The sequence below is a fragment of the Diabrotica virgifera genome, chromosome 8 (genome assembly GCF_917563875.1).
Source record: "Diabrotica virgifera virgifera chromosome 8, PGI_DIABVI_V3a".
NCBI lineage: Eukaryota > Metazoa > Arthropoda > Insecta > Coleoptera > Chrysomelidae > Diabrotica > Diabrotica virgifera.
Window position 1 is genome coordinate 73,600,163 of NC_065450.1, and position 24,243 is coordinate 73,624,405.

Sequence of the window (24,243 nt, forward strand, 5' to 3'; positions counted from 1 at the left end):
ATTTCGCAAATATTGTTCTGTAACTCTTTTCTACGTAACTTTAGGTATATGCAATTGTACACGTAATAGGAATAGAAATCAATTACCTTTAAAATGGTTTAATGTATAACGTTGTACGACTTTTTTTAAAGAGATTATGGTTTTTCAAGGTTTTATACTTTTAACGATTTTTTATAATATAATATAAAAATAAAATAATATTATTATGTATGTATACACCGTTCTTAGGCGTCAACGCCCTTCGGTAGGGATCTATGGAGGAGTATCACCAAGCCGCAAGCCCTTATCCCTTGCCGTACCGCTCCTCCATAGGCCGATCCGACGCCAGTTTATCCAGACCAAGCCGTAGACTCTATTGAGTTTTATACTACGGCGTTGGCCTTTTATAAATTTCATGACCTAGCTGAGGCTCGAACCAGCGACCGCAAATCGCAAATCCACTAAACTTGTCGATAGACTGAGCCCCAGCTAACTGGACCGTCAAGACCGACAAATAATATTATTATACATTATATTATATCATACCTAATATAAAAAAAATATTATTTTTTCCATTTTTTACGATTATTTTTGAAATTTGTCATTATAATTTTTTTTCTTGTACATAAATATACTATATATTGCTCAATAAAGAGGGCTTACTTTCTGTTCTTTAAAATGGTGTATCATCTATATTTAAATATGTAATGGAAACCGAGTGATTCGTTGATATTTTTTTACGTGTATTATTTAAAATTATTTCTTTTACAAAAATTACATAAACATTAGTCTCAGAAAACATCACTTTAGTTAAAATTATTTAAGCGTTGACATTTAAAAAATTTTCAAAATCAAAGTCCATCTCCTCGTTAGTATTAGCTTCAATATCTTCTTCTGACACCTCAGTTATCTTAGAGTTCCCACAATTAGTACCCATGCACATGCACCCTTTGCAGAATATTGAACAACTGATTCCTATCTTCCTACAACCGCAGTTTTTTGTACATCCTTCGGTATATTTAAATGCTATTTTTTCAAGCAAAGCTTGTGGTGCAGGAGCTTTAACAGTAAATATTAGAATTAATCCATATTTTGAAGTGTGCCCGGCCGAGTCAAGTGGATCCAAAGTATTAGCTATAAAAATAAGATTCAATCATAACACACAATCACATAAAAAAGTTATAATGAGGAATTTAAAAAATAATCCTAAAATCAAAAATCGTTGCAAGTACTTATTACATTTTGAAAAAGCATATCTTATTCAAAAATAATCCTAGAATTTTTTATAATACACCATTTTAAAGTAGATAGAATAAGCTTTCTTTTTTATTATATAATATATACCTAAATGTAGAAAAAAAAGTTATAATGGGAAATTTAAAAAATAATCGTAAAAAATATAAAAACCCGTTAAAAGTATAAAGTCTTGAAAAAGATAACCTCTTTAAAAGAAGTCGTATAACATTATACAGTAGAATATTTTAAAGGTAATTGATTTCTAATCCTATTACGTGCAACATTGCATATAGCTAAAGTTACGTAGAAAAAAGTTACAGAACAATATTTGCAAAATAACAAGGAAAATTGCCGAAAATTGCTGTGAGTGGTAAATTTTGAAAAACAATATTTCGAAAACTGTAAATCCTAATGACCTCTACCAAACATCATTTTAAAGACAATATTTAAGTTTTTTTTCAGTGAAGCAATGTCTATACCTATATCCCCGTGGACAAAAGTTATGGGACAAAAAACAAAATTTCTTTCTTTTGGGTTTCTTTGTGCTTTTTCTTTTAAATATATTTTTGTAAAAAAAAGTATCTTTGACTTTAAAAAGTTATATTTAGATGGGAAATTTAACCAGGAACAATTTTTATGTAGACGTGTTTGTACCAAGAGTGCATAGAACTCACCCTAATGTAACCTATGTCCAGGGACTAATTCACCCATTTCTCAAAAACGCACCCCTTTAAATGGTAGCACTGCGCGGTTTTTTCATATATAGAGATTCATTGACCATATGAAATAATAAAACCCCGTTAACGTTGTAGTTCCTTTCTATAGTACATAATCAATAGCCTATAAATTGGGGACCAAAACATATTTTCCTAATAAGCATCAAAATATGAAATTTGGAAGGAAATAATGAAGCGGGTAATTGACGTAACTCTTACTCTTTTCGGGTGCAATTTAGCGTTTCGTACTTTCTTGGACATGTTGGTAGTTTAGATGAAAGTGAATCCCAAAAAGGTAATTTTTTGTCGATGGTTCTTTTGCTAGCTAAATATGATCCTGTTTTAGCTAAATTAATAGATTAAAAACAATAACTAAAAAAAAACAAATTACTTGAGCCCCAAATAAAAAACGAAGTTATAAATTTGCTTGCTCAAGAAACTGAAAACGAATTGATTAATTTAATTAAAAAAATTGTTTTTATTCAATAATTCTTGATAGGTACCACTCAAGATATTTCAAAATACAATCAGCTTAATATTATTTTCGGGTATGTAACTTTTAAAATGTATGTAACTAAAAATAATTTATCTTCTAAAGCCGAAGTTGTTGAAAGTTTTTGGCATTTATTCGCATGTTGGACCGAAGTGCAGATGGTCTTCTAAATGGAATTTTAAAATTTATACAATTAAAGCACCTTTCCGTACACAACTGCAGACGAAAGGGGTATGATGGGGCAAGCGTTATGAGTAGTGTGACCAACTCCTATTTGGTCAAATTCGGGACACGGCTGAAAAAAATACCTGAACGCCGGGACTTTTCAATGAATATCGGGCCATTTTTTTAATATAGAACTTTCAGAATATCATTTTATTTATTAAACATTTTTATGTTGACAATGATATTTTTAATGGGGTTAAGCCACAATAATTGGTTGTCATGATAATGACGATAATTAAAATACAGAAACGAAAAAAAGTTCACAGTTTGAGTTTTTGTAGAACTATAATACCAAATACCACGATATGCAGAGCTTTGGATGTGGTATTAATATTCTTCTTCTTCTTCAGTCTTCAGAAATCCAACTTTGGATATAGGCCTCCCCCAATTCAATCCAATGTTGTTTATTTTGCGCCACGTGTTTCCAGTTGTTTCCTCCAAAGTTCTTTATGTCATCAGCCCATCTCATTTGTGGCCTTCTTTTGCTTCTTCTTCCTAACCACGGTCTCCATTGTTGTATTTCATGATTCCATATTTTATCCTTCAGTCGGGCATTGTGTCCTGCGAAGCTCTATTTTAATTTGGCAGCATGTTCTCCTGCGTCTTTTACTTTGATTTTGTTTCTAATCCATTTATTTGTTTTTTTTTTATCTATAAGCCTCACCCCTCCTCGACACCGTAAGGTACAAGAGGACGGCTTAAGTAAGTAAGTAAGCCTCACCCCGAGCATTGATCTTAATATTACACTCTCGAAATTTTTTTTTGATATACTGCATTTTTACAATCTACTCTAAACACAAAGTAATAAGTAAATAGTCTGAAAGTAAATTAACGTGAATTAGGTACCATCCAGTGACGGTTCTCTAAGTATTATTCTTTATTGTGGTAGGTCGTCTGGCCATATTCTCTTTAGTCTTCTTTCAGCAAGTGGTTGGGTGAATAAATTATTTATCAAGTCGTTGGTGTGGTCAGTGGTGCGATTTTGATATTTTATTGAACGATTTTTTATTAAGTCCTTGATTAGTGGGATGTCCAGATCCTTGTGGAGTGTCTGGTTGGATACATACCATGGAGCTTTACTTATCATACGGGGAATTTTGGATTGGAATGTTTGGAGTATCTTCGTATTTGAAGGTTTACTGCAGCCCCATAGTTCTATTCCGTAAGACCAAACTGGTATAAGTATAGCTTTGTACAGAAGCAGTTTATTTTCAAGAGATAACTGAGACTTCTTGTTAAATAGCCAGTTCATATTTTTTAGTTTAAGATTTAATTGTTTACGTTTAATTTTAACGTGCGTTTTCCATATGAGTTTTTCATCCAGATGCAATCCCAAGTATTTGACAACTGGCTTGATGGGAATTGGAGTATTCTTTATAGAAACTTGAGGACATGTAGATTTTCTGGTTGTAAAAAGTAATTTGTACTGATTTGCTAGCATTAACATTTATTTTCCATCGCTTGAGCCAGTTTTGTAATTGGTCTAAATGATTTTGAACTTTTTGTGATGCTACATTAGGGTCGACATCCACTGCTAAGATTCTCGTATCATCGGCAAAAGTAGCTAATAAGGTATCATTTCTGGTTGGAACGTCGGCTGTAAATATCAGATAGAGAAATGGGCCGAGAACGCTACCCTGTGGTACGCCAGATTGGATGATGTGGTAATTTGAGAAGTTGTCTTCAATTTTGACTTGGAAATATCGGTCAGTCAGATACGATTTTAGAATAAAGTATAGTTGGTCTGTCATGTGTAATTTTAGTTTATAGAGGAGACCTTGATGCCATACCCTATCAAATGCCTGTTGTATATCGAAAAACACTCCAGCGCAAAACTTTTTTTCTTCAAGAGTTGTTTTAATTATATTTACTATTCTGTGGCATTGTTGTATGGTTGAGTGTTCACGTCTAAATCCGAATTGGTGTTGTGGTATAATTTCGTTTATGGGGACAACTTGCTCGATTTTATGTAATAGTAGCCGTTCTAATACTTTCGACATTATTGGGAGTAGGCTTATCGGGCGATATGAATTTGCTTGTGTTGCGGGTTTACCAGGTTTTGGAATCATAGTAACTTGAGCTAATTTCCATTGTATTGGAAAGTAGCGAAGACGTAGTATGCTGTTGTATATTACTGTTAATAACACCACTGCTTTTCTCGGTAGCTTCTGAAGTAATTCTCCTGTTATCAAATCATAGCCAGGAGCTTTCTGAGGATTTAGCATTTTTATTTGTTGTCGAACCTCTGTCGGAGTAAATGTTGTCAGAGGAAGAGATAGTTGACATGGAGTTTCGAGGTACTTTTTTATATCGTCATCTTCATCGTCATTGTTTTCTGGTGCTGAGAATACAGTTGCAAGATGCTCTGCGAATACGGTGGTTTTTCCTTCATTTGTGCGGGCCCAGGTCATATCTGTTTTTCTTAAAGGTGAATTTGTTATTGTCGGCCGTTTAAATTTTTTTGTAGCTTTCCATATAGAGTGGTCTTCACGTGAGAGGTTCGAAACATAAAACTGGAAGGAGTCGTCTTTTTCCTCATGTAGTGCTCTATTTAGTCTATGACTTATCCTATTAAGGTACGTTTTATTTAATGGATTTCTCGTTTGTTGCCATATGCGTCGAGCTCTTCTCTTTTCTGCTACAAGTTCTCTTATATGGAGGGGAATATTATGGTTTTCTTGCACACTTCTTTGACGCTGCTGTGTTGCTTCCCACCCTGCTGTTTGTAAAACTGTTGTTAAATAGTCTACTGCTTCCTCTACCTCTTGGTTTTCTTTTATCCTAAAATCTAGTCTAATATTTGTATTTACAGAATTTTGGAAAATATCCCAGTTTGTTTCTTTAGTTGTCAGTTTGGGTGGTATTCTTCTCCATATTATGTGTGTGCTTAAAGTTATTATTATTGTGCTGTGGTCTGATGTTAAATCGAAGTTTGACTATATTGCACTATGGATGTCAGATATCCCTTTTGTTACAGCAAAATCTACCAAATCTGGGATTTTGTTGGGGTCCGTAGGCCAATATGTGGGTTCTCCTGTTGATAAATATCTTAAGTTATTTTGTTGAATAGTATTCATTAATGCTCGACCTTTAGGTGTGATTAATCTGGAACCCCATGTGGTGTGTTTGGCGTTCCAGTCTCCTGCTACTATGAATTTGGATCCAAGAGTTTGTATAAAATCATGATATTCTTCGCTTGAAATGGGATGTCTAGGTGGGCTGTAGATAGATGCTACACTGAGAGAGGTATTTGTTTCGAGTTTAATGATGGTTGCTTGGATTTTTTCCGTGATGTAAGGTTGGACTGCATAGTGTTTAATTTTTGATTTAATAATAACGGCAGAACCTGCATGTGCTCCTCCGTCTGGATGGTTTGCGTAGTACACAGTATAGTAAATTTATACTCTCGAAATATAAATATAAAATATATACTCTCGAAATTGTCGACTTTTTTTCGTCCTACCAATTCAGTTTGATATGAATTCTTAGAAGAATATTCAAAATTTCAAAATGGAATTTTACCAAAACATTGAAAATTCGGATGGCCCAGAAGCCTGGTCCGGGACGCTGGGACACGACTTCGTAATTCGGGCCATGTCCCAGATTTTTCGGGCTAGTTGGTCACACTAGTTATGAGTGGTGTATATTCAGGCGTACAAAGACGTATAACTGACATTGAAAAAACAGCTTCCTATGTTCATTGTGCATCTTATAATCTGAACCTATGTTGAATGATGCCGTTGCTGGTGTAGAGGCGTTGGGTTTTTTTAAGATATAATTAAAATATTATGTTTTTTGATTGCAAGTATTAAAAGATAGGATGTACTATGTACTATTATGACTTTGGATCCATCGCGTTTGCCAACACTTAAAAGGTTATGTGAAACCCGGTGGTCATCCAGACATGATGAAAATTTCATTGCTATCTAAAAAACGATGAAAAATTATAAGTTAATGCATTATTAGAGCATATGATTAATTTATTATTCAATCATATAAATATTTATTATTCATATAAATACTTAACTTTATTAATCTAACATTAACACTTTTGCAATATGAAACGGCAGTGTTAACGCTCGCCCTTCAACTTTTTGAAAAAACTCGTGACAATCTTCTAGAAATGAGAAATTCGTTTTCCGAAACTTTAGCAAAAGCAGCAGGAATGGCAAAATAGTACGATATTATACCGGCATTTAAAAATAAACGGATAAAACGTATAAAAAAAATTTACGATGAGCTTAGCTGCGACGAAAAAATAACTTTTAACAAAAAAAGTTTTGTAGTTAATTTTTTCAATTTAAATTTAGATATAATATTGTAACAACTTACTAATAGCCGTAGTAGCAATAAGAGCCGAAAATCGCGATTCAAGGGACTGGACTGTCCTCCGTATTCTAATTGAAAAGTAGGATTGTTTTGTCTTCGCATTGCAACTGAATTAAAAATAAAATTTTTATTTTATTTTTAACTTACTAATAGGTTTGTCGGATTAAGATACATAATGTATAATATTTTTCATGTCTATTCCCAAAAAATCTATTAACACTAACTAATAAAGACTTATTAAAGAAAGGCCCAATATTGTCATTTACACATATTTTAGTAATTATACTGACTGTTATTAGTTGTCGTTATATATGTTTATAATACAGGGGCCCACAAAAATTGTCGCGGGGGGCCCCGCAATCTTCAGCTACGCCACTGTGGATATAATTATATAACCTCTGATATATAATCGATGTGGCAAATAAATTAATGATAGAAGACTGTGGTCTTTTATTTTTAACCACGTTTTTATTTTTAGTTAAGTAATATTTCCGCCTGTGGATTGGTAGATACTATTGTAGTTAGTTATAGCAAAGTGAAAGATTGAAGTTTAAAATCATGAAACTTCTGTCGTTTCTTCTGCTTATAACGCAGATTGTGTTGCTTGTTCAAGGTGAAAACTGTATTAAGTCGCTGTCCATAGGAAAGTGGTCTCTTCTTACCGGTAATCCCCAGATTTATGTCTTTCTAATCAAACAGGAAGACTTCAATTTTCAAGATAAAGTAAAGCGAATACCTTTTTTCGGAAACAGAGCAATTGTGCAGAAATCTAGGGACGCACCAGAGTTAATAATTGTAAGTACTTTTGGTGGTAAAATCATAAAGAAAACTATCTTTACAATAAAAGACGACCAAACTAATACCGATAAAGTTGATGCCACAGAAGTCTATCCTTTCAAAATTTCAAATTTTTCCATATTGACTATAAATAGCACTATTGATGTCGATGTCGGGTGTCTGAAGCAGTCTGATGCAACTAAGATATTAGAAGAAAAGTTACGTGAACACAATGCTACGTCTCTGAGTATATATTTAATTGATTCGAATATAAATATATTCCAACCAGTTTTAGAAAAAGCAGACTTTTTTAAAGGTCATTACTACGATGAGTCTAGAGCGATTGCCACCTGGTGCACTCAAAGTAGTGATCTCTTCTCATTATTTGAACACGAAGCTACACTCTCTTTATTCAACAATAATCAGTACATAGTTTTTAATCGCAGCAACATCAGCTACGCGTTTAAAATGGGCAAGGAAGTCTTCACCAACATATGGTCCACTCAGCATCCTTTTCTCTTTGTGTCAAGCCAGCTGAAAATCGAGAAGTCCATATACCACATTCCCCATGGTGTTGTAAACTCAGTTCCAGAAGCTTGCATAGGAACGAAAGCAGTTAATAACGTATACGTGGTGTATTTGATCGTTGGACATTTCTGTGTAGTGTTCCTAGTTGGTGTTATTGTTATAATAAAAATGTATGTGATCATTAAAAAGAATCGGAAAGAAAATACAATAGACTCTTCACGTGGATCGATTCACACCTATTGTATACCTGGAACAAACTTGGAAAAGATATATGACGCTTCTGGTAGACTGGTACAGATCAAAGAACCCACTTTATCACCATAAGTATTATTTTTTAACTGATTATATTATTTTTGCATTATTATAATTTAGTCCAGTTGATGTGGAAGTTTCCCTCTAAATTTTTTGGTCACCGAAAAATGTCATACAATTTTTTTGACTAGATCAATATTTTTTGGGTTATTCGAACTTGAAAAAGTATTAGTCCAGAAAGCCACTGCGCATCCGCTAGGAAAAATATTCCGATTCGGATTTTTTGCACAATCTTACTCAAAAAGAAACCCTTTTAACAAATTTGCATGTTGCCAGGACCAAAAGTGGGTCAAACATTTTTTAAACGTTTTTTTTTTTTTTGTTTTTTTCCTAAAATTATTTTTTTTGCATGGAAGTTTTTTAGGTTTTTTGGATCATTCCAAACAGAAAAGGTCTTTAGTGACTTTTCTCGAAAGTTGATAGTTTTTGACATATAAGCGATTAAAAATTGAAAAATTGCGAAATCGGCCATTTTTAACCCTCAAAAACTATGTGGAAAACTGAAAATTTGAATGTTGCCAAGGTAGGTAGATATTCTTTAAACATCGATTGATGAAATCCCGAAGAGTTTTTTGGAATACAATATTCAAAACTCCTTTGTTTTTTAATTGCTAATAAAGCGTGCGCGACACTATTTTCCACCGTTGCGTGTGTATACAGTATGGTGTAAATGAAAGGAATAAATTCGTTATTTCGTAAACCGGCGACTTTAAGGAAAAATCCCGAAACAGGTAGATTTTTATTTTTAAGTTATGATATTATGGCATATATGGTATACTAGTGACGTCGTCCATCTGGGCCTGATGACGTAATCAATGATTTTTTAAATGAGAATAAGGGTCGTGTGCTAGCTCATTTGAAAGGTTCTTCAATTCTCTATTCAGTAATATAAACATTTACATAATTATTTATACAGGGTGTCCAAAAAATTTTTATTAAATTATTTGACAAAAAAGAAGAATGTATGTAATTAATTTAATTCAAAATACATTTTACTGCTTTCACAAATCATAAAACAAAGTTTATTTCACAAATAAACATTGCTTTTCGCTTAAATTAAATGTTAAAACTTCCAAAAGGCAGGTGGCTGGCGGGAGCTGTTGAACATTGAATTTAATCGAAATAATGTTTATTTGTGAAATAAACATTTTTTAGTTTTCTGGTAACAGTAAAATTTATTTTGAATTAAATAAATTACATACATTCTTCTTTTTTTTTCAAATAATTTAATTAAACATTTTTTTTTGGACACCCTGTATAAATAATTATGTAAATGTTTATATTACTGAATAGAGAATTGAAGAACCTTTCAAATGAGCTAGCACACGACCCCTATTCTCATTTAAAAAAATCATCGATTACGTCATTACGCCCATCACGACCAGTCACTAAATATCTTTTCTGTTTGGAATGATTCAAAAAACCTAAAAAAACTTTGTTCCATGCAAAAAAAATAATTTTAGGAAAAAAACAAAAAAAAACGGCTAAGTTTTCACTCTAATGGCATATAAAACAACATAATGCTATTCTACATCCCACCAGAATGAAAACAATGGCAACCTTCTCTGGTTACACCTCCGAGGCTTCTACAATTTGCAAGCCATACGGATGCTGAGACTAAGGAAGATGAGGGAATTCTACAATTTACAATTCACGTCCCATCTGCTTAGCGCGGTAAAGTTCCAACGAGAATGGTTCCCTTCGGAGGTGTAACCAGAGAAGGTTCCCATTGCTTTCATTCTGGTGGGATGTAGAATACCATTATGTTGTTTTATATGCCATTAGAGTGAAAACTTAGTCTTTTTGGTAGCAGTTGCCACTAGGGCATCTATGCCATTTCGTTCGTTGCAATCCGGGACTGCACGCTGGGGTTTGTTTTGGTTGGATCAGGGAGAGCAGCATATGTGCCTCCTGATGAGAGACTAATAAGTTTCGAAACCGGTAGAGGTGCTTGCGTCACTCTCTGATTGGACTAGAATATGGTTCGGCTGTATTTTCGTTTTGCAACGAAATTGAAAATGGTTATTCATTTTTGATTTACATTTTTACTCTGTGTGGAGTATGAAGGGAACCATTCTCGTTGGAACTTTACCGCGCTGAGCAGATGGGACGTGAATTGTAAATTGTAGAATTCCCTCATCTTCCTTAGTCTCAGCATCCGTATGGCTTGCAAATTGTAGAAGCCTCGGAGGTGTAACCAGAGAAGGTTCCCATTGTTTTCATTCTGGTGGGATGTAGAATAGCATTATGTTGTTTTATATGCCATTAGAGTGAAAACTTAGCCTTTTTGGTAGCAGTTGCCGCTAGGGCATATATGCCATTTCGTTCGTTGCAATCCGGTACTGCACGCTGGGGTTTGTTTTGGTTGGATCAGGGAGAGCAGCATATGTGCCTCCTGATGAGAGACTAATAAGTTTCGAAACCGGTAGAGGTGCTTGCGGCACTCTCTGATTGGACTAGAATATGGTTCGGCTGTATTTTCGTTTTGCAACGAAATTGAAAATGGTTATTCATTTAAAAAAAAACATTTAAAACATTTTTGACCCACTTTTGGTCCTGGCAACATGCAAATTTGTTAAAAGGGGCCCTTTTTGAGTAAAATTGTGCAAAAAATCCGAATCGGAATATTTTTCCTAGCGGATACACAGTGGCTTTATGGACTATATACTTTTCGCAAAAAATCATATTTTCCAATGATTTTTTACGAATAATTCAAAAACAATGAGCTTTATTTTATTTTATTGTATGTAAAAATGTGTAATGAACAAAAATAAAGCTTATAAAAAGATTGTTTTTTTTTTAGTTTTCTAAGTACAGTAATCAATCAGCAGTGCTCCGAATAGATGGAGAATACATACACAGATCAGGTCAAAATCTTAAGGGGAGTAAGACAGGGATGCATAATTTCACCGCTGATATTCAATCTGTACTCAGAGCACATTTTTGAAGAGGCTCTAAATGGTATTGATGAAGGCATCTCAATAAATGGAGTCAAGCTCAGTAACCTGCGGTATGCAGATGAAACAATAGTGTTTTTCAATACCACAGAAGGGCTGCAAAACTTAATGAACAAAATAACGGAAACAAGTCGAACATATGGACTAAATATAAACACCAGCAAAACCAAGCTAATTATCATCAGCAAGCAAAACATAACTGGAGCAAATCTGTATGTGAACCAAATGAGAATTGAACGTGTCTCACAATACAACTACTTAGGAACTATAATCAATGAGTCGTGGGACAATACTCAACAAGATTAAATGCCGCATCGGAAAGGCAAAAAGTGCCTTCTTAACTATGAGCTCTGTGTTCAAGAGCCATGACCTCACCTTAAAAACAAAAATAAGGCTCCTTATATGTTACCTGTACTCAGTGCTACTATACGGAGTAGAAACGTGGACATTGAAGGCAGAAACTCTATTGAAACTTCAGGCTTTTGAGCTATGGTTGTATAGAAGGATCCTGAAGATACCTTGGACAGACAAAGTCACCAATGAAGAAGTACTACGGAGGATGAACACAACCGCAGATTTAGTCAACATTGTGAAGGGCCGTAAGCTGCAGTACCTGGGACATATAATGAGAAATCAAGGCAGATACGAGTAGTTCAGAGAAATAAGGAAAAAAATATCCTGTTGGTGACACAACCCCCTCCAGACCGAAACCAAATTTTTTGAGTAGTATGGACATCTATAATAATAACCTATATGTTTCCTGCAGCTGATTTTGATGATATACATAGTTATAAACAAATGAAGATCAAAAAACGGTAAATTTTATTTTTTTTTATCGTCTATTACCAAAAAGTTAAGCATTTTAAACATATTTGAGAGTAAGAAACTCATAAATCGTATAAAAAAACTTTAGTATAGCGTTTGCTGAATATGTCTTTCCTTATTGGTTGCTTAGAAAATTACAAAATAAATCATAAATTTTGTGTTTTTATAAATATTCACAACATGTAAAAATTAACTCGGAATCTTCTTATTACACGGAATGCTGATACTTCTGGTGCTTAAATCATACCCTAAATTTCAAAGCAATCGGTCAAATAGTTAAAAGTTATTTAATTTGTTTATTCCAAATTAATTTTTCTTGCAACACTATAAGTCAGAAAATGATGAAGTTACAATAATATTTTAGATAGTTTATGAAAGAAGATTTACACTATTAATTTAATTTAAAAAAAATGCCAAAAAATAATTCTAAATATTGCAAAATTATTTGGCAAGAACATGTGAATTAAAAAAAGGGGGGGCTAACTTCGTCCCTATTTGTCCTAGGACAATTGTTTTTCTTTCTAAATGTGTATAAAAATTCAGTCTTTCTAAATATGAAAAAATAAATTTTTCTACGGGTAACGGTTAAAAAGTTATTCTAATTGTTTATAAGTAAGCAAAAAATCGACATGTTTTTGCAAAATAATTTTACACTGTTTAAAATTACTTTTTGTAATTTTTTTTTAATTAAGTTAATACTATAATAAATGTTCTTCTTTCATAAACTGTCCGAAGTATTACTGTAACCTCATAATTTTCTGACTTATAGTGTTGCAAAAAAAATGAATTTGGGATAAACAAATTAAATAACTTTTAAACTATTTGACCAATGGCTTTGAAATTTAAAACATAATTTAAGCACAAGAAGTTTCAGCATTCCGTGTAATAAGAAGGTTACTTAATTTTTACATAAGTTATGAACATTTATAAAATCTCAAAATGTATGACTTATTTTGCAATTTTCTAAGCAACAAATACGGATAGACATATTCAGTGAACACCATATTGAAGTTTTTTATATGATTTATCAGTTTCTTATTCTCAAATTTGTTTATGGTAAGTGCTTTGCTTCACTTTTTAGTAATAGACGAAAAAAGGGAAAAATTTACCGTTTTTTATTTTTATTTGTTTATAACTATGTATATCACCAAAATCGGCCGCAGGAAACATATAGGTTATTAATATAGATGTCCATACCACTCAAAAAATTTATTTCGGCCTGGAGGGGGATTGTCACGAGAAAAATCGTATTTCTCTGGACTAGAGCTACTCCAATACATTTTATAAGATAAAATTGAAGGAAAAAAGGTTCCAGGGCAACGAAGAATATCCTGGCTTGCTAACCTAACATGGTATAGAAAGACCTCAACACAACTATTCCGTATAGCAACCAACAAAGTCATAGCCAGAATAATCGCCAACGTTCGGAACCGACAGGCACCCTAAGAAGAAGAAGAAGTACAGTAACCAACCAAGTACGAGAGTTTTCAGTAGTAATTGCACAAGAGCTCTAAAATTATTGAATTTTTCCCGAGTGACACTTTGACAGTTTTAATTTCACGAGCCGAAGGCGAGTGAAATTATGTCAAAATGTCACGAGGGCAAAAATTCTATATTAATTTTAGAGATCGAGTGCAATTTGTTGCGATTATTTCATGAATAAAACTGTTCAAAACCAAAATTTTATTGTAATTTATTTATGTAAGTACAAATTAGTACAATTAAACACACAGTTGTTTTAAATATGTATTTGACGGTTGAAAGTCATCACTTTTATAATTTTTAAAACATTTGTCATTAATGTCACTGAATGTATTTTTTCGTAGCAACGAAGGGCATCTGACGTAATATGCTTGACGACGGGCAATTATCAAAAAAGTTATCAGTTTAATTTAGATTTCTGTACCTTTCTATTGGTCAGAATCTCCTATGAATGAAATAATCAGTAGTAATTGCACAAGAGCTCTGAAATTATTGAATTTTTCCCGAGTGACACTTTGACAGTTTTAATTTCACGAGCCGAAGGCGAGTGAAATTATGTCAAAGTGTCACGAGAGCAAAAATTCTATATTAATTTCAGAGGTCGAGTGCAATTTGTTGCGATTATTTCATGAATAAAACTGTTCAAAACCAAAATTTTATTGTAATTTATTTATGTAAGTACCATTAAACACACAGTTTTTATAAATATTTGACGATTGAAAGTCATCACTTTTATAATTTTTAAAACATTAATTGTCATTAATGTCACTGAATGTATTTTTTCGTAGCAACGAAGGGCATCTGACGTAATATACTTAACGACGGGAAATGATCAAAAATTATCGATTTAATTCAGATTTCTGTAGCTTTCTATTGGTCAGAATCTCCTATGAATGAAATAATCAGGTTAATTTTTTAAAGCACAATACGACCTTTACTTTTTTTTAATAAAACTATCTTTAAAATAGAAGACGACAAAACTACACCCACCGGCACAATATACCGCCACCCAAAATTTTTGATTAAGTTTGACAGATTACTTTATTATTTGTACTCCGATTTTTAAGATTCTTGCATCAGTTTGTAGATACTTGTTTTCATGTCGTTTGTTATTATTTCGGTAACCAAATTTTTTTGCTTGGATGGCATTATACGGGGGTGAATGGAAGCGTTGTATTTTCCCTAACTTTAAAAAATTCTGTGGAAATATTGGAGAGCTGATTTTGTTTCATACTCCTTTTGTATTATCCTGGAGGTATCCCTAAGATTTTGCTTTTTGAATTACCTCTTTTCTTTTAAAAGCTGTAAATATAAACACTGCTTTGAAGGTTTACTTGATTAAAAATATCAAACGCACTAAAATTAACAACAAAAAAAAATTAACAATAAAACAAAACAATTCAATAGCGGGCATGTCCACCTCTTGCAGCAACGACTGCTCGCAATCTGTTTGGCATCGAATAAAGGTGTGCTATCCTTGCCTAGGAGATGGCGAATAGCTATTTTTAATTCATCCCATAAATGCTCAATAGGATTGAGATCTGGGCTGCATACGAGCCTTCTAATCTTATTAATCTAACCTCTATTTAAGATATTGATGTTTATGAGTCAATCAGTGTTTTTATTTACAAAAAATTGTACAGCTCTTACAAGAAAAGAGATATTCGAATAATTCAAAAAGCAAAATAGGAATATCTCCAGGATAATACAAAAGGAGTATGTAACAAAATCAGCTTTCCAATTTTTCTTTTAAAGTTAGGAGAAAATGCAACGCTTCCATAATTTGTATAATGCCTTCTAAGTAAAAAATTTTTGTTACCGAAATAATAACAAACGACACTAAAAATACCTATAAACTGATGCAAGAATCTTAAAAATCGAAGTTCTTATAATAAAGTTATAAATTGTCAAAAATTTCGGGTGACGGAATTTTGTGCCTGTGAGTGTAGTACCGATGAAGTTGATGCCAAAAAAGTCGCTTTTTCACTAACGAATAACTTGCCTATTTTATACATATATGTATAACACTACAGTCCGTCTAATATACTTACCGTTGCACTTCTAGGTCTGGATCCCGCGTATGAAAAAAAAGTTGATTAATAGCAAGCTGAAAATTTGTTAATAGCTTAAGGGTGTCTAGTCGGACAAACTTTGATATAGGGGAAGACTGGAACAGGGGAAGTTTTAATTGTGGAACAGGTTAAAAATTTGGAACGGTCAGACCACGAAAACGGCGCATGTATTTTGTCCGACAGAACAGACTTAAACTCTCCGAACAGAGATTAAACTCTCATGCAAAAATCAGACTGCTATTTATCACCAAATGGGCGTTTTAATGAGTGGAACATGTAGAATATGTGAAATGACACGAATTATGACAGGTGATAAATAGCAGTCTGATTTTTGCATGAGAGTTTAATCTCTGTTCGGAGAGTTTAAGTCTGTTCTGTCGGACAAAATAAATGTGCCGTTTTCGTGGTCTGACCGTTCCAAATTTTTAACCTGTTCCACAATTAAAACTGCCCCTGTTCCAGTGTTCCCATATATCAAAGTTTATCCGACTAGACACCCTTAAGCTATTAACAAATTTTCAGCTCAATTTATGTCAGAGATCTAAATTGACATAGTTGCCAAAGTATAAAAAAATCCTGAATCCATTTTAAATCAAATAAATCACATAATTATTGCAAACATGGATTATATAACAAAACAAATTAATATTGAATGTAAATAAATAGAAAGAAAACAAGAATTAAAAATAATCTTATGTTAAAGTAAATAATAAAAAGAGTAAATATAATAAAACAAATACTTATAGTAAAGAATCAAAAACAAAAATGAAGTGTCATCACCGCAATTGTCAAATAAATGTTACCAATTTATGCCAAAATGTCACCTTCGTTCGATTACAGTTACAGTGTGTTCCGAACAAATGTGCTTCATAAAAAAGCTTTATAATCCAGTTTACAAATTAAATGAAACATATTATTGTGTATTCCTTTAAGTTAACATTAATAGAAATACGTTTAGTGGCTGTAATTCCATTGTACTCGGCAAACTGATTCTAAAAATGAACACACGTTCCGCCTAAATATTTCGTGTTGGTATCATGTGACGTCACAGGCTATGACGCGGATGACGTGCAACGGTAAGTATATTAGACGGAGTATATTTATCTCGGGTGTCTCAAGAAGTCTGATGAAACTAGTAAAATTGATTATGCCACTCTCTGAACAAATTGAAATATAATACACCTCTTGTTGTCGTTTCACGACGACCTTTTTTATTAGTTTTACTCCTGAGTATCGAGACCTACTTTTCGTTGGAATTTTGCCACGTTTGATAGACGGGTAGCGAGATGCAAATTATACATCTCTCCTTTAGTCTTCTTTTATCCAACATTCGTGTTGGATTAAAATTATTATTAAGATTATTCTAAAACAACTTCCTAAAAAAGGTATAATGAAGTTATTGTACATATTAAATGCAATCTTGAGACTTAATTATTGGCCTAAATCACTAAAAATTGCCCAAGTAATTATGATACCGAAACCTGGTAAAGCCTTAACGGATGTTTCATCATACCGCCAATAAGTCTACTACCAATAATGTCAAAACTTCTTGAAAACCTGTTACTTAAAAGAATTATGAGCGACCTAGAATTCCAAAACTGGATCCCAGAACACCAATTTGGATTCCGACAAGCTCATTCTACAGTGCAACAATGCCATCGCATATCAAACGTAATTAATAGAGCTTTGGACAGTAAACAATATTAGGTCTGGATCCCGCGTATGAAAAAAAAGTTGATTAATAGCAAGCTGAAAATTTGTTAATAGCTTAAGGGTGTCTAGTCGGATAAACTTTGATATATGGGAACACTGGAACAGGGGCAGTTTTAATTGTGGAACAGGTTAAAAATTTGGAACGGTCACACCACGAAAAGGGCACATTTATTTTGTCCGACAGAACAGACTTAAACTCTCCGAACAGAGATTTAACTCTCATGCAAAAATCAGACTGCTATTTATCACCTGTCATAATTCCTGTCATTTGACATATTCTACATGTTCCACTCATTAAAACGCCCATTTGGTGATAAATAGCAGTCTGATTTTTGCATGAGAGTTTAATCTCTGTTCGAAGAGTTTAAGTCTGTTCTGTCGGACAAAATAAATGTGCCGTTTTCGTGGTGTGACCGTTCCAAATTTTTAACCTGTTCCACAATTAAAACTGCCCCTGTTCCAGTGTTCCCATATATCAAAGTTTATCTGACTAGACACCCTTAAGCTATTAACAAATTTTCAGCTTGCTATTAATCAACTTTTTTTTCATACGCGGGATCCAGACCTATATTGTACAGCAGCCTTTCTGGACATCAGCCAAGCATTTGATAAGGTATGGCACCCAGGATTGCTTTATAAAATCAAAAACTCTCTACCCAACAAATACTTTGACTTATTAAAATCATATCTAAATCACAGAGAATTTGAAACTAAAGTGGAGGATGAACTATCAAACCGTAACAAAATTCAATTAGGAGTCCCACAAGATAGTCTACTGGGTCCACTTCTTTATGTACTGTACACATCCGATTTACCAACCTCTCCACAAACCACCATTGGAACTTTCGCTGATGACACAGCAATATTTGCAACTGAAGAGGATCCAACAGCTGCAGTATTAAAACTTCAAGAACACCTATACCAAATTGGACAGTGGTTAAAGAAATGGAAGATAAAAGCTAATGAAACTAAGTCAACACATATAACTTTCAGACTAAGGAAAGGCCAATGCCCAAATATTAGCCTTAATCAAGTCAACATACCTCAACAGAATATCGTCAAATACCTGGGGCTTCATCTTGATTCTAAATTAAACTGGAAACAACACATTTTAAAGAAGAAACAAATTGAGTTGAGAGTGAAAGAAATTACTTGGCTTATAGGTCAAAAATTTCGACTCTCAATTGAGAACAAACTGCTCATTTATAAAACAATCATCAAACCTATATGGATGTACGGTATAGAACTATGGAGTTGTGCCAGCAAATCATATACAAAAATTATCCAAAGAACTCAATCAAAAATTCTACGCATCAACGCAAATGCCCCGCGGTACATTTTCAACCAAACTCTTCATAGAGACCTAAACATCTCGTTAGTCAGCACAGTAATTCAAGAAAGAGCCAACAGACACCACGAGAAATTGGAAGACCACCCCCAACCAATATTACCACTACTGCCGCCACTAAACAACAGAAGATTGCGAAGATTATGGCCCATAGAACTTCGCTGAAACTGAGGTGAAACCGCTGGGTGATGTACCTCATAACGCCCTATTAGTGTACAATACTACAGTTGATATAAGTTATTGTACTTGTTATCAAATTAACTCATAGAATATGTAATTCTGATTGTTAATAAATGCTTACAAAAAAAACATTCGTGTGATTTGCAAGTAATAGAAACCACGAAGGCGTCACCAGAAAATAGGTCTCATTAAAAGTTTATTTCTTCGGAAATAGAACTTTGAATTGTAATCATTTTTTTAATTAAAGGTTATCCCGAAACCTCGAAATACGAATACCGGGTGGAGATGATTCACCAAGTAAGCAGAGATCCTTCAAAGAACATTGTCCGAGAGTTTGCTTCAGACTTCGAAGTAGGCGAATGTTGGGGCTACAATAGATTCTTTCGGCTAGACCTGCTCGCAACTGAGGGTTACTTGAATTTGATCAATGATACGCTAGTATTAAAGTAAGTACATATTCTAATTTTAAAGGCTGTTTTCAAATGAAGATATATGTACAAAGGAAAAAATGCGCGACTGGCGGTGTGCCGACAGAAGTGACTTCTTGTAGATTCGATTCGATCCGAATCAGTTTATTTTATTTGATTTTATTTAATTTTATTCAATTGTATTTAATTTTATATAATTTTATATAATGTTATCTTATATAATTTTATTAATTTGAATTATATTTATTTAATTTTATTTAATCTTATTTATTCAATAGTTAATTTTATTTAATTTTGTTTAATGGTATTTAATTTTATTTAATTTAAAGCAAAATCTCTGCAACTTTCGTATTTTACAGGTTTCAAGTAAGAGCCCCAACTTATTATCAGAAATGTAGGGATCAACAATGGTACATAAATCAACTCAAAGCAACTCAACTGCAGTATGCCATACAAATAAATGATACAAAAGAAAACGATGCAAAAGAACACGTAAACGAAGCTACCGATGATACAGCTGCAGTACATAGCAAAAATCCAACAGGTAGGCATAGCCAATGACGAGAATTTACTTGTATTTATATTTATTAAACCGGTTTTATAACGTTCTACGCATTTTCGTTCCTAATCGCCACTCCTTTCTATTGTGATAGTCTTCCTCTCTTAAATTTCTTTCCGACATCGCCTTGGAGCTGCCCTTTATGCATATTGTTGATGGTGTTCCTCGTTTTCGTTTTTCTGTGGGGGTCCATTCGAACACTTTTTTGGGATTCTTCTTTTTTCCATTCGTCTTACGTGTCCGTACCATACTAGCTGTTGTTTTTCGACGTCATCTATGATTATTATTTATATTTCCATTTGTTGTCTAATGTCGTCGTTTCTTATGTGTTCTAGTCTAGATCGTCTTGCTGACGTTCTCCAAAAATTCATCTAAGTGGCAAAAATTTATCTTTGTACTTTTTGGTTAATTGCCAGACTTCAGCTCCATAGGTCAACACTCGTTTTAATATTGTGTTGTAAATTAGTTTTTTATTTTCTGTTCTTATATTTTTTGCCCCACTACCGAATTCAGAGCTCATATCACCTGTTTTCCCTTTACTATCCTTTCTTTAATATTTTCTTCGTTTCGTCCTGTACTCGTTAGTTTTTTTCCCAGATGTATGTATTCATTGCAGCTTGCAATTTTCTCCTGTTACAGGTTCAGGTTCTGATTCAATCGAAAAAAGCAGGTTTTAACGTTTTAGATCCCTAACTACTAAACTAAATTGTTTTGTTTTTAGCAAGTGCAGATGAAACTGAAGCTAATTGTTCATCATCAATATCTAAAGCTGATACACCAAAACAATCAACATCGATAGAAAACCCACAATTGGAGTCCGCGGGTATCAAGATATCGACTTTTTCAAGAGATAGTAAAAAAGTAACATCTGTTCCGTGTTCATGTAACAAGAAAAATATGTCCAGTGAAAATTCAATATGCAGTTCTACATCCGATTCGTCTATACGAACACAGGTATCCAACTATTTATATGAACGTAAAAAAGGGTCAGAACAAAGATATTTTGTCAGATGAAATACAATGTAACACTGGCGTCCCTTAAGGACACACGCTTGACAGTGGCTTGACCCACTTCTCTTTATACTTTATTTAAATCATTTAAATTTATTCATTTTGTCAATGTGACCTTAAGAATCTACACTGCGCGTCATTAAAAAGAGTCCACCTAAAATTTTTGGCATAAATACGTTCTAAAGCAGTATGCAATCATTTCTTAAATAAAAAATGCAAAAAAAAGAGTGTGTGTTGTGTGTACCTACTTTGTACGCACGTAAGAAGTTATACTTCTATTATTATGATTCCAACGAAATAAATATATTTTAAACAGTTTATACAATTATTGTATTTGTATTTAAATATTAAACTAATTTTAATACTTAAAATAATCCCAAAAATTATCTCTATTTTGAATTAGGCTCTTCGTTCGACTGGGCATTGCATTGATCAAATTCTGGATGTTTTCTTGAGGGAAACTTTCCCATTCTTCCATGAGCGCCAACCGAAGCTGCTCACGACTTATTGGAATTACGTATTTTGTTTCTTACTCTTCGTTTGAGTTGGTCCCAAACATGCTCAATCTGGTTCAGATCTGGGCTGTGAGCCGGCTAATTCATTTTTAGCACACCGACGGTCTCCAGATATTACGCTACCATTCTGGCTAGGTATGGCCGCACGTTGTCTTGCATAAATTCGCCCACAAACCCAGCAAAAGGCATGGCATGCTCGTCTATCATTTCGGTAATGTATCGGTTAGCATTCAACGCTCCTCTATCAATAAACACGAGATCAGTACGGCCTTCGAATGAAATGCATGCCCAAAATATTACCGAGCCTCCTCCAAAAGCAACACGTGCTCGTCGAATACAAGCAGCATATCGTTCCCCATGTCTTCTGTACATTTTGATACGACTGCCTGAGCCATAAAGAATCTTCTATCGTCCAATGCCTATGGGCTCTAGCAAACTCAAGTCGACGCAGTCGATGTGTTGCTGTTAAATAAGGTACTGTTGCTGGCCAACGAGCCCTTAGACCAAATTCCTTCAACCTTCTTTTTCCTGTATAATCGTTGGTATGTTTTTTGGACCATACAATCCAAGCTGCCTGGTCACTTCTCTTTGACTCATTCCATTATCAATCAAAGTAACAATTTGAACAGATCTAACAAATCTCTGAACTATAGTTTTAAATTTAAAAATGGCACAAGTTTACTTTTTGAACAACTGTATACCAGTGAAAAATTTTTGAAACAGAACAGCCATACGTATTCCAAGAAAAAGAACGTACAAACAACACGTGCATTCTCCGAAGTCGTACAACTGATATTAATTCTGTCACCTTATTACCCTTAGTTGACCTGTCGTGCTCAAAAAGTTTGTGGGAGTTTAGTTACAATAGAATAAATTGCAATTAACTAGTTTTGATGGGAAATAAGCCACAATTTTACTAAAAAAATGATTTTATTAACGTTTCGACGCCCAAATCGAGTGTCGTTCTCAAAATACAAAAAATATTAATGTATTTATAATATATAAACATTAATATTCTTTGTATTTTGACAACGACAGCCGATTTGGGCGTCGAAACGTTAATAAAATCATTTTTTTAGTAAAATTGTGGCTTATTTCCCATCAAAACTAGTTAATTGCAAAAATGCCACAAGAAAATAGCTTCAGAATAACATTAAGAATAAATGGCATAAACTTAAATTGGCTGATGATAATTTGTTAGCTTGTTATAGTACTCTGGATTTCTTTAACAAATCATTTCTTTAGGAAATTTATCCACGTGTTGATATGCCTCTGGTAATAAAATAATTTCTTTTAAGGTGAGTGGTCAAAAGTCTCGAGGAAACTCATCAATTCGAAGTAATGACGATTGCCAGCAACTGATAGGTGTAGGATCTTCAATAAGTTCTCCAAATTTACTTAACTCGGCAGTGTCTCTTATGCTTTCTAGTAGCAGTAGTGAAAGCGATATGAGTGATACAGAGCATCTGATTGAAGATTTCAACAACAGAGAGAACAATGTAGAATTTATGGGTATGAGATTTATTAATAATAATTTAAAGCAACTACGGCTTCATGTGGTTTCAACAAATTTTATCCAAATCAGGTCATGTAGATAGCAAGGCACACCAGTGGCGTGCTGGCCATATAAATGAATCGGTGCGATCACCGAGAGGCCGCGGCCTCTTGAGGCCGGTCAAATAGGTTTTTTCACAAAAAATTTAAGATGTAACAAAAAAAATATTTTTTAATCTCGAAAACAATTATTTACATAAATTATTGCTATATAAAGTATATTGTACATAAATTATTGCTACAGATAATATTTATTTTCATACATACAAGTAGTATATTTATGATTTTCCAATTTTCTTCAAACATCTAAATCTAAAATATGTACTCTGCAGAATAAAAAATGGAAAAACGTCTTGCAAATTTTTGACCGAATTATTGGAAGTATCGAAAAACGACTTGTCTTGGTCATGACGATTTGATCAAGACAAATCATTTTATGATAATATAAGCACTCTACATCTTAGAAATTTTGATAAAATGAAAAATGGTATATGTACCTTTAACGTCATTTAAATCATTTACTGAAAAATTAAAAAAACATTATCATATCATATTATCTGCGACTGCAATTAGAGAGGAACTTCTGGATTTTCTGATAAATTGATTGTATTAAAAAATAGGATTTTGCAAAATACTGAAATTATTTAGTGATGAATATGTTCAGTCTACAGAAAATATGAAGGATGATATTATTAATCTAAGTGATAATGAGCATGAAGTAACACATGAAAGTGTTGTTAATATCGTGAAAATTCACCTCCGTGTGGTACTAAAAATTGTAAAGATTGTATAGCTTGCTGTTACGCTGTTTTGCATAAGTAAAACGTATATTAGTGTGCTTATCCAAATTTAAATATAGTACAAATATTGTACATATATAAGCATTTATTCACTCTTTTAGTGACACAAGTATCTTGCTAAAAAAGCTTGTAAACGTTGAAATACATAAAAAATTGGTTAAGAAGTACCTACTTTAACACAAGATCACTTGGAAACATTTATGC

At 33.3% G+C, this 24,243-nt stretch overlaps 2 protein-coding genes across 3 annotated transcripts in view; one reads left to right on the plus strand and one right to left on the minus strand.

Annotated features, from left to right (window-relative positions):
• The window catches only part of LOC126889777 (tRNA N6-adenosine threonylcarbamoyltransferase, mitochondrial), a 96,689-nt gene that overhangs the window by 57,429 nt on the left and 15,017 nt on the right, over nucleotides 1-24,243 (minus strand). The window lies entirely within an intron of this gene.
• LOC126889776 (E3 ubiquitin-protein ligase TRIM37-like) overlaps nucleotides 1-24,243 on the plus strand; it is a 68,734-nt gene that overhangs the window by 40,789 nt on the left and 3,702 nt on the right. For both annotated transcript variants that reach the window (XM_050658365.1, XM_050658366.1), the window contains 4 exons: nucleotides 19,420-19,618; nucleotides 19,960-20,144; nucleotides 20,881-21,113; nucleotides 22,984-23,197. In XM_050658365.1, the coding sequence (XP_050514322.1) occupies nucleotides 19,420-19,618; nucleotides 19,960-20,144; nucleotides 20,881-21,113; nucleotides 22,984-23,197 (831 nt within the window). The remainder of the gene's footprint in view (nucleotides 1-19,419; nucleotides 19,619-19,959; nucleotides 20,145-20,880; nucleotides 21,114-22,983; nucleotides 23,198-24,243) is intronic.